Source organism: Olea europaea, chromosome 5 (genome assembly GCF_002742605.1).
Source record: "Olea europaea var. sylvestris chromosome 5, O_europaea_v1, whole genome shotgun sequence".
NCBI classification, from domain to species: Eukaryota; Viridiplantae; Streptophyta; class Magnoliopsida; order Lamiales; family Oleaceae; genus Olea; species Olea europaea.
The window spans coordinates 4,215,901-4,226,924 of NC_036241.1; the positions used below are offsets into that span (position 1 = coordinate 4,215,901).

Here is an 11,024-nt window from a genome sequence, read left to right on the forward strand (position 1 = left end):
GGAGCTAAAATTATTCTCAACAGCAAATGAGAAATTTTGATTGCAACCATGCTATTTAACTTGCCGAATTTTGTGAGATGGTCCCACAAAAGGTTAAAAAGGCAAAGCTAATAATTTGAATCAGTTTCTTTACACAACAGTCATATAGTTGAACACATACTGCATTATTGTGGGACATAAGCTTCGAAACTCTTATTCCCTGGGCCTCAACCTTAATGTAGTTTAAACATAACATATTTATCCATGAATAATATTATCTGGAAAAAAGGATTTCCACTAGGACAAATACTGATGTGGACAATACCATAACTAGGAATCTCTATCTTTCAAGAAATGCCACTAATTAGGAGAAGTGATGAGTAATGTTGTTGTTAAACTGTGAGGAAGAGATCGACCTAAAATCACATGGACTAATAGAAAAGGAATTGGGTATTTGTGATTTCATTTTGGAAATGACCATTGATAAAGCAGAGGAGCGAGGTCCATGTAACACAAAATGAAACCTAAGCAGATAAGAGATCGTGATAGCTTACAAAATTATGGAAATGCCAAAAAGAAAACTAAAGAAGCACATGCAAAGGATCTCGTTGATCAACAATTAAAACGTCTCAGTAAACAACCATGAGACTCCAACTGCACAATTTTCTCAGGCAAAACTTCATCAGCTACCACACTAGCTCAAGAAAGGGTGTTATCGAAAATTGAATCATCGCTCATTGTTTAGTGTATAACCATCCTGCTGAAAATCTTAAATCCCAATTAAAAAAACTAAAAATAATTATAATTATGCCATGAAGTATCAACTTCAGAATAGAATACCAGAACTCCCCGTGCAATTCCATAAATCTATGCAATGGTTGCTACACCATGAAGCTACCTACGCTTGTACCTGCACAAGTACCAGAGTTAAGCTTGAATTTACTTTTAGATATCAAAGGTCATATGATGCTAAGCTTAAATAACTTATTTTGTCAAAACACCTCTGAGGGTTTTTCAAAGTTAAAAGAGTTTTTCAGATTTTCAGTTTTGGTGACAGAAAAAAGCATGTCTAATTTTTTAAGATTAGCCAAAATTGCTGAAATTCCAAGGTTAGAAGTCTTTCTGGACAAAGCTCTGGAATCATATTGCAGAACACTCAACACTTAATATTAGAAACAAGTTTTCTATAGTAAACCCCTGTTTATTATTTGGCTTAAACAAAGTTGTGAATAGTGAATTTTTTGAGGAAGTATGGTTAAAAAGTAAGAAAAAGTTTTGGGTTTACATGCTGAATATTTTATTGTGTGAGTGTGTCGATGAAAATAGAATAAAGAGTTTCAAAATAATAGTTGTCAAACAGGAGCTAAAATTATTCTCAACAGCAAATGAGAAATTTTGATTGCAACCATGCTATTTAACTTGCCGAATTTTGTGAGATGGTCCCACAAAAGGTTAAAAAGGCAAAGCTAATAATTTGAATCAGTTTCTTTACACAACAGTCATATAGTTGAACACATACTGCATTATTGTGGGACATAAGCTTCGAAACTCTTATTCCCTGGGCCTCAACCTTAATGTAGTTTAAACATAACATATTTATCCATGAATAATATTATCTGGAAAAAAGGATTTCCACTAGGACAAATACTGATGTGGACAATACCATAACTAGGAAACTCTATCTTTCAAGAAATGCCACTAATTAGGAGAAGTAATGAGTAATGTTGTTGTTAAACTGTGAGGAAGAGATCGACCTAAAATCACATGGACTAATAGAAAAGGAATTGGGTATTTGTGATTTCATTTTGGAAATGACCATTGATAAAGCAGAGGAGCGAGGTCCATGTAACACAAAATGAAACCTAAGCAGATAAGAGATCGTGATGAGATTTATACCGTGACTTGCTCTTGAATGAGGACTTCTTCCCACCCCCTTGCTGAAGATTTTTCTGCTTTTTAGCACTCATGTCATCTTGAAATAGTTCCCGCATCTCTTCCGGTCTTGATTTATTTCTTTGGGAAGGATTCTTGGATTTCTTAACTGCCTTTTTGACAATCTTGCCAGCGTCTACAGCCTTCTTTGCAGCCTTCACTGCTTTAGCTCGACGGTAAGCCACATCAACAAGGGAAATTCCATTTCTTTCTTTCTTATTTTTCTCTCCTCCCTGATCATTTCAAATGTTAATTCACATGAACTTATATGTAACGTTAGAGGAAGCTATAATGTCACACGTTAAAATAAGTATGGCATAATCAATATATGGTAGAAGCACACAAACAAAAGTTACAAAACTAAAGCCACAATAGGAAAGTGTAAATGTTACAGCAGGACAGCATAACATGGAATACTAAGACTACCACATGACAGTATAATCATCATAATCTAATTGGCATTCTAATTCAATCTATCCATATAGTTGTGAGAAATATTCCATCATTATTGTACGAGTACAAAATAATTCAACCAATAATCGTATCACAAGTTTACTAGAAATCCTCTTGCACCATTGATATATAAGAAAAAATTTCAATTATAAGACAGTGTTTACATTCAATACAGTATATGTTGAGCTCAAAATCGAGATAAACAAATTCCTCTCACCTAATCAGGATTTTCTCTACCTAAATTAATTGAATTCTAATGAAAATCAAGAGCTAGGAGAGAAAGGTTCATTTGAAAGGCGTGTGTACAATTTTTCATATCCTTGTTTGTTCCAAACTATGAATATGTTATAGATTTCTGATGAGGTCATGATGGTAATTAAGCATTTTCCTTTAATGACATGTCACAGTGGTTGATTAGTGAGCTTTAACTGAATCTGTTACCTTTTCACGTTTGATTCACTATGCCACTTGTTATTCACTCATTGATTGTAAAGTTATGTTTAACAAATTTAACATTCTTATTCACGTGTGCTTAAATAACAACTTTTGCCGATGTAAAATAGCCTATACACTAAATAAGAGTATTTTTGGTTGTCAGTAATTTTGCACTCGTAGATCTCAAGTGCTCGTCATTTATCCTCAAGATTGAACTTATGACCATATTATAAATGCTTGATGTCACATCTAGGATGGCACAGGATCTGATAATTTTTTGTACCTTAGAAATGCTTGCTAACAGTGGCAAAAGTTCGCATAGCTCGAGCTCAAGATAATATCAGAAAATAACAGTCAAAATTCCCATCACTAATCTCGGTAAAATTAATTAATAAAGTATAAAACAAAGAAAAGGGAAATGTAAATACTTCATTTTCCTCTTCTAGCATCTCTCTAGCAGCTTCCAATTTCCTCCTCTGCTTCCTAGGCAAATTTTTCTGTCCAAAACAATAATCTTCATATCAATAAATTTGGCCAATCAGTTTGTACCATACTGTACGAAGTCAGGATGAGAATCACCTCATGCTGTCGCTTTCTCTTCTCCTTCATCTTCAAGTCTTCCGCTTGTTCTGCACTTACCACTTCAGTTCCAGAACCATTTTGTTTTTCCTGAGATTCCTATCAAACCAATTGCAGAAGCCAATTCAGTAAATTAAAAACTTACTTGACACAAAATTCTATTTAAATGATAATAACTATAGAAAAATAAAACGTCCATCTAATTATGTTATGGGATGACACAAGGACGACCATGGATAACAATTTTTTTCTCATGCATCAGATGGTAACCAAAACAAATAAGTATAAGATTTGCATGCTGACGATGATTCCTGCCCATTAAACATAGTGGAAAATATTTTGAAAAAGAAGTGGAAATGAGAATTGACAAATAAATGAACGGCAACTACAGGAGGAGAAGCATATCAAATATCAAATATAGAACAGTTTACTGGAAAATGAATAAAGGATAAACGGAAAAAAAATGGAAAAACAACAATTTTGGTCCAAATGTTCTCCATGATCCTGAAGGGAAAAAACAAAATTGCCAATGTGCTTTCATATGATGGAAAGATCAAACCCGAGGATAATACTTAAAATTGATGCAACGAACAAGTTCATTTCCAGTTAAACCCTCAACTGGGCTCAACTGACAAAGGTAATTCGTAAAATCATTTAAACGTTGACAAAGGTGAACATCAGAGTCTGGTTAACTGTGCCTTGAGCATTCTCTATCATAGTAAGCCATCTAGCAACTGAAAAGGCATTAATTAGTCTAATACTCTTGCATTTCAGATGCCAAGTGAAAAATGAGTCCACACAGCACTAGAACTTTCCATATACATCCACGTTTCTACTACCTTTGCTGCCTTTGCAACCAGCTTTTTCTCCTTTTCTGTAGCAAACCAAGTTCTTTTAGGGCGCGAATAAATTTCATTTCTGTGCTCGATCATGTTTTCTGCCTGCAAGGTCATGAAGAAATGCATTTTTACACATCACGAGTTACAATAGCCTGGAAAATTAGTCTTTCAAAAAGGCAATTGGTTGAAAAGCTTAGGAGGTAGAAAGCTATCAACAGTAGGAAATGTAAAATGAAAATAGCAGGAAAGAAACCTTGGTTGCCTCCATCTCAGCTTTTCTTAGAGCCATCTCTTCCCTGCAGCAACCAGCAATGATAAATAAGCGTTCGCGAATTCATAAATTTTTTGGATGTGAAACCAGATGGAGAAATAACTTAATTACTTTTCTTCTTGAAGAATTGAAGCCACTTGGTCCTCCATTTGCTCAATTATTTCAGACCACTTCTTTATTGATTGCTCTGCAACAATTCTGCTCCTCAGCTTTGAACCAACCTTTTTAACCTGTCACAATGTCCAACGAAGTCTTAGCACAAAATTCTTCTCTTTTTTCCTGTTAAGCTAGATGTTTATTGTACTATTTCCTCTGTTTCTTGATGATACTTCAAAACTGGGAAAAAAGGTATCATTAGGGACCGACAAAAAGATCTAAAATCTAGATAGGGGTCAATGATGGACATGGCACCAGAAGTACGGAACGCTTATGAATATACAAAAGTTATCTTTAATTTAATAACATGTTTACATTACCAGTTTGCTCCAGGTAAGCTTACATTTTCATATTACATGTTTTCCGCCAGCTTGTTCCAGGTAAGCTTACTGCATACAATTCAATATACCCACCCTTTTATAATTGTAAGTTGCTCCAATACTGGTGTAATTAAGGTTTCTAAAGATCAACCTTGAAAATTATCTACCCATACCAGCGCATCTTTAGGGACTTAAGAGCAAACAAATAAACATATTAAGCACTTATTAGTCAATATCATTGAAACAGGAGTAGAGGAAACAAATGTTTGACAAAGGCTATGTAAAGGAAGGCATTAAATGTAGGATGACCCTAAAGTACAATGCAGTTCTTAATGAAGTACAAGCAGACAGATCACAGAAATCCTCTCTTGAGAATTGAACCAAAGAGCACATCAAAAACTGAATCTTGAATTGGAGGCATAAAAAGCTTACAATAGCTTTAAGAAGAGACCGATCATTATCAGTAACAAAGGTAACAGCATATCCTTCTCTGCCAGCTCTGGCTGTACGACCCACACGATGAACATAACTGCAAGGAATTTTATTTATTTTCATATTTATATAACTTGCATGATACAGGTTAGTCCGAATGATGAACGTTAAAAGACAAAAAAGTTGAGAAACCTGGATTCTAATACTTGCACTGAAAGAGCAAATACAGGAAACCCAAATCTATTAACTAATGGCCAATTTAAGGGGGTTGGAACTATGCCAGTTTTGGACACAATATTGATGAAAAGGAGTTCACCACTTACCTGGTAAGGTCACGAGGACATGCAAAATTTATAACCGTTTGAACCCCAATTATATCAAGGCCCTATACAAAAGACATAAAAACAATGAGTACATAAACAATAATGATATAGTTAAGCATCCAGCTAGTCAAAAAAATATACAGTATCCAACAACTATATCAAAGTAGCATGATCTCTGGAGCCATAAGGAGCATTGAATTATTCATTTGGAGAGATGATCAAGTGAAACATGAAAATTCTATCATCACTAACTAAGCAAAACAGATTGAGATTTTTTGTTCTTACACGAGCAGCAACATCCGTTGCAATCAGAAAATCTACTTCCTGCTTCCTGAAAAGTTCCAAAGCCTGTGCAACTGAATGTGAATAAGCATGCTTGACAAAAAGAACAGAACCCCGTAGTTGAAAATCTGTTGATGCTGAGGACTTACATCTAGACGCTGGGCCTGGGTTAAATTTCCATGAAGTTCAGCTGCTTTTAAACCAGCTAGACCAAATATAATTTTCAATCTATGTGCTGCCTGTTTCGTTCCACTGCCATTAGAAACATAAAATAGCATTGATTAAAGCATTTTAAACCAATTTATTTAATAATGGGAAGAAACGCGTAGAAATTTGATATCGGTGAAGATATGGTAACCATGCAAGAAATAAGAAAGCATTTTTTTAATTATATTTTCATTACTATACACATACATGTTGCCCAATCAACAACAAAAAACTAAATTTATTCTCCATAAATTTGAGGTCTGCTACATGAAGGCTTTCTCTAGTTCGTTGAATCCATTGCTACATCTACCAGGGAAATCAAACACTTAGCAACCACATCATGCCATATTAATTTTGGTCTACCACTCCATCTTCTAAATTGTTATATTGCACATCTTATGCAAATGGGAGCTTCTTCAGGTGTACATTTATGTGTCAAGCAAACTCGATGTGGGCCACGGCAACCTATGCGTCCGGCACCACCTGAACTTTTCTCCAGGGCCAGACTGTTCAGGAAAATGCAATGCCAAGCACATGCATACCGGTGTGAAATAAACTTGATAAGGACCGCCTAGGGGCTTGTACAGCCTGAACTTTTCTCCTAAACCAGGCTGTGCAAAAAATGCAACGCAGCAGGGCATTCCAGAGGCTCGCTCCACAGTTTTTTATTTATAATGGGTTCACTTTTTGAAAGAAAAAATAATAATAAAGCCATGTGGGCTGGCCCAAGCTAAACAAAGTTGGGGCATCAATGCCTTGGACCCACAATGCAGATTTACACTTCTAGATTTACACAAGACTTGCCCACATCTGTCCATTAATTATGTTAAATTGGTACCTCTTCCACTTTAAACTTGCATAGTTATTTTCTTAATTGTGTCAAGTATAATATGACTTCACATCTATCTTGACAACCACATTTCTGTTACATATATCTCATGAACATTTTGAGATTTAAAGACTCCATCAATCAGCAGCAGGTCTCAATGAGTTATAATTTTCTCGTTAAAGAAGAATAATGGACCATTTCAATGCGGGTTAACCAAACTGATTACTCAATTTAGAACATGTTCAATCTTTAGTAGATAACCAGAAAAAGTGCATTACAGTGCTTCCATAGCACTTAAAACTCCCACTTCATAATTCCTTGATTTTCTCAGATGTCAATGATCGAACTAACTCTAGAATGAAAATTTATGTGATGTAACCCGAACTATGAGTCCAAATCAGAATATTTTTCGCCAATGACCTTTTAATAATTAAGAACCCAAAGAAGACCTATCGAGACAAAATATCAAGCCATGGTACTAGCCAGCACGAAAATTGGTGAACGTGTTACAGAGCTTGGCGTAACCTGAAAATAATAACTTTGGATGTAAAGGTTTTGAAGCATAATGCAAGAAGAACTGCTTCATGATTTCCTTCACGCATTCGTCTTATACGAACAACCCTACATACATAATTCACAAGTTTGAGAAAAAAATTCAAGGTCTTAACAAAAGATCATGAAACATAACATATGTCCATGATCCAGTTGTAAAGGGAACTACAGATGACTTACTCTTCAGTCAAAGTTGCTGGTCGTTTTGCAGATGGATCAGCTGAGAGACGCAAGGGTTTATTCAAAGACAGCTTTACGAGCTCAGCAACTTCATTAGTCAGAGTTGCAGAAAACAGCATAGTCTGCCTTCGTTTAGGACACAACTTAACCTAAACAAAAGATCACAGAGCACAATTAATTACTTTAAAGAATTAGTTTAGATTTGAGTAAGGTAATGGAATAATATACTATAACATCAAAGGAATTAACACAGTATAAAAATGCTAAAAATATTACAGTTTGTAAACAAGATAAAGCAGAAAGGGTATGATTTAAGCAACATAGTTTGTGCTCGAGCTATTTCAAATGCCAAAAGCAGCTAAAAAATCGACAGTATCCTGACCTTGGTTATTGAACTTTCTAATTCTCAGGACACAACAATTTTACTCTTTCTTGCCTTTTATCTTTCATCTTTGTGTTCATATGAAAATTATAAGCAAATTATTAGGGCAATAAATCCCCTACTTTCGAATTCAAAGATTTGTTCTCTTTACGAAGATAGAAAAATCCCTGTATCATCACACCTATGCTAAAACAAAATTTATTTGACATGTCTGCCATCTATAACATGCATTAGCGCGCCTTCATGGACAAATTCTTGCACACAATCTGATCAACAACCAGGCCAATCTGGACATTCATGCAACAGTGTTTCTCATTATTCAGAGAAACTTCCACCTGCCACAAATAGCAATCATCCAGAACTTCTTTTGGCCAAAAAGCACAACTTCAAGAAAGCTTTGCACATTAAATAACTGGCTGTCAGCACATCATTCTTCCAGCTCATTCCCCAACGAACGAGAGTCCAATAAAAATATTAAGCTCCGTATTGTTTCAAGGTTCATATTCACTCTTTTATCGCCATTCAAGGTCTGGTACAGAATCAGTAATGCATTGTAATGTTGGATACAATTATTTCTTATCCTTCCACACAGATTTCAAGTCAAATAACCTTTACTGCATCTTATGGGGGTAGACGGCGAATTTTTGACTCGCATAATCCTTGGCTAACCCAAAGACTCAATAAACTGTATATAACTAGACATTTTCTTTCTTTCTCCTTGATACCTCAGTTGTAAGAATAAAAGCTATGACATTGAGCCATCTGTACAACAGAGAAACCTGGCTTCTGCTTCTTCGTTAACTCCTAGACAGCTGCTTCTCAACATTTCAACCAATTCACAAGATACAAACGTGAACATAACAGGGAAAATGGTAGTATAAACTCTATTAGCTTAATGTTTAGCTGTAATTAAGCAGGAAAAATTCCTTTCCTATTCATAAGATAATTTCTGGCACACCAAAAACAATGAATCGGTTAAATCTAACAGAATTAGTGAACCCCCAGCATAAAAGAGAAAAAGAAAAAAAGAAAAGCTGGGTCCAAAAGTTAAAAGTTACTGGAAGTTCATTGTTGACTTGCTTTGCTGTCACTTGTCAATATAACTCTTCAATAACAATAACATTTTTGTTTCCAAATATGTACAAATTACAAACCTATGTTCCACCACAATTTCCATTTTCATTTTCACAGTGGAAGTGTTCAATGCACTTATATTTGCCTCTTAACTTCTTAAATAACGACAATGCTCAAAGGTTCAACAAACAATTTAACACAAACATGAAAGTGAAAAACCATTCCTTATAACTGAAAATTTGAAGCCAAATTTCAGATTTGCTGGAAATATTTTTTCTCTACCTACAATGAGAAATAACAGTAGTAGATGCTCTTCATAGAAAAAGAAATGATGCTTAAACATACCAATTCATGAATTTCAGCACTAAATCCAAGCTCTAAAAGCCGATCAGCTTCATCAAGTATCAAAACAGCAAGCTCATCCAGATGTACTGACAAAGAATTGCGTAGATGATCTATCATACGTCCTGGAGTTGCTACTACTATATCTGGCATTGATCTCAAGGCTGCCTCTTGAACCTGAAATGATTTCTACACATCAGCAACCACAAAATATAATGTGTCGTTAAAGTAAAATGGAAATCAGTATACATAACTTTTCATACAACTCCTTCCCCATCCAGTAAATGAGTTCAGGATCCTAACTTTTGCATCTCTCACTTTCATTAGAACACATACACTACAGTACCTTTAATGTAAAGACAAATAGCGCATATGAATAGGAGAATATCTTGTTGAAACTAATTTGAGGAATACAGCAACAACTATGGCCCTGTTTGGTTTAGTTAAGATCAAAATTTTAGTAAACTTTGATAAAAGTTGTGGGTCCCATTAACTGTGTGATTGGAAATTAGTTTTAGAAAATGTGGGCCAAACAAAGGCTAAGTCGTGTCCCAAATAAATTTGGGGCCAGCTAAATAAAACCTTCTTCTAGACTCTTTTCAGTTCATTGCTAGACGTATTAGATAATTTGAGGTGATATTTTAAGAAAAATTATATTATTAAATTGTGAATCAAAAAGCATTATCTTGGGGTATAAAGAAATGGGAAGGTAACAATAACATCATCAGAACGGACGGCACAGTAGTTTACATTCCGAAGATATGAAATTCTTAACTTGATCAAATAACAATAATCCCTGAAGTAGTAACCAGCAAAAGAAACTTTAATCACTTCATCATGATATGGTAGCCATTGGAACCCACCGCACCCTCCAGTGTCCTGTTCTCTTCAGCCTTTAATGGTTGTGTGGGTGTCTTTTTATCAAGAAACACAAAAGATTCCCAGCTAATACAACATGATTCAAAGTCAAAAATTAATTTTAGCCACATATTTCATGGTTCCACAACTTTACCACACAATTTTATCAAAATTTACCAAAAATCTGATGTTAATTCCTACCAAATAGGGGCACAGGCATTATCACTAAGGTTGATAATGTACGAGCATGGTTTTAAAAAACCCAATTGAAGCCCATCTTAGAGTGAGGCGAGTAAAGTACGCCTCAATGTGTTGATTGTGAAGTAATTTTTGGAGGTGTACACCTCTGACATGTGTGACACAATCCTCACCACACCACCTCAAGACGTGTGAGGCATGAGCTCCTTAATTCATCAAACCTGTTTACTTTGTTTTAGATGTGGGTACACAAAACATATAAATTCTATTAAACTGCCCACTAAAACACTAAAACATTGTTTTCTTATAAACCCACTTTGGCAATAGTCACCACCCCACCAAACATAATAATAGTTTCTTTTCGTTGCTTCATAATTTTTTTTTTTTTTTTTTTTTTTTTT

At 35.0% G+C, this 11,024-nt stretch overlaps 1 protein-coding gene across 3 annotated transcripts in view; it reads right to left on the bottom strand.

Annotated features, from left to right (window-relative positions):
- Nucleotides 1–555: 555 nt before the first annotated feature.
- Nucleotides 556–11,024, bottom strand: part of LOC111394448 (DEAD-box ATP-dependent RNA helicase 28) — a 14,677-nt gene continuing 4,208 nt past the window's right edge. For 2 of the 3 annotated variants that reach the window (XM_023020277.1, XM_023020275.1), the window contains exons 7-20: nucleotides 9,571–9,744; nucleotides 7,770–7,918; nucleotides 7,563–7,658; nucleotides 6,151–6,253; nucleotides 6,005–6,067; nucleotides 5,720–5,781; nucleotides 5,397–5,493; nucleotides 4,600–4,718; nucleotides 4,471–4,513; nucleotides 4,218–4,319; nucleotides 3,379–3,477; nucleotides 3,228–3,296; nucleotides 1,876–2,144; nucleotides 562–889 (exon numbers count right to left, since the gene is read on the bottom strand). In XM_023020277.1, the coding sequence (XP_022876045.1) occupies nucleotides 874–889; nucleotides 1,876–2,144; nucleotides 3,228–3,296; nucleotides 3,379–3,477; nucleotides 4,218–4,319; nucleotides 4,471–4,513; nucleotides 4,600–4,718; nucleotides 5,397–5,493; nucleotides 5,720–5,781; nucleotides 6,005–6,067; nucleotides 6,151–6,253; nucleotides 7,563–7,658; nucleotides 7,770–7,918; nucleotides 9,571–9,744 (1,461 nt within the window). In that variant the 3' untranslated portion in view covers nucleotides 562–873. Of the gene's footprint in view, nucleotides 890–1,875; nucleotides 2,145–3,227; nucleotides 3,297–3,378; nucleotides 3,478–4,217; nucleotides 4,320–4,470; nucleotides 4,514–4,599; nucleotides 4,719–5,396; nucleotides 5,494–5,719; nucleotides 5,782–6,004; nucleotides 6,068–6,150; nucleotides 6,254–7,562; nucleotides 7,659–7,769; nucleotides 7,919–9,570; nucleotides 9,745–11,024 lie in introns of all 3 variants that reach the window. The other variant, XR_002702589.1, reaches the window with a different exon arrangement.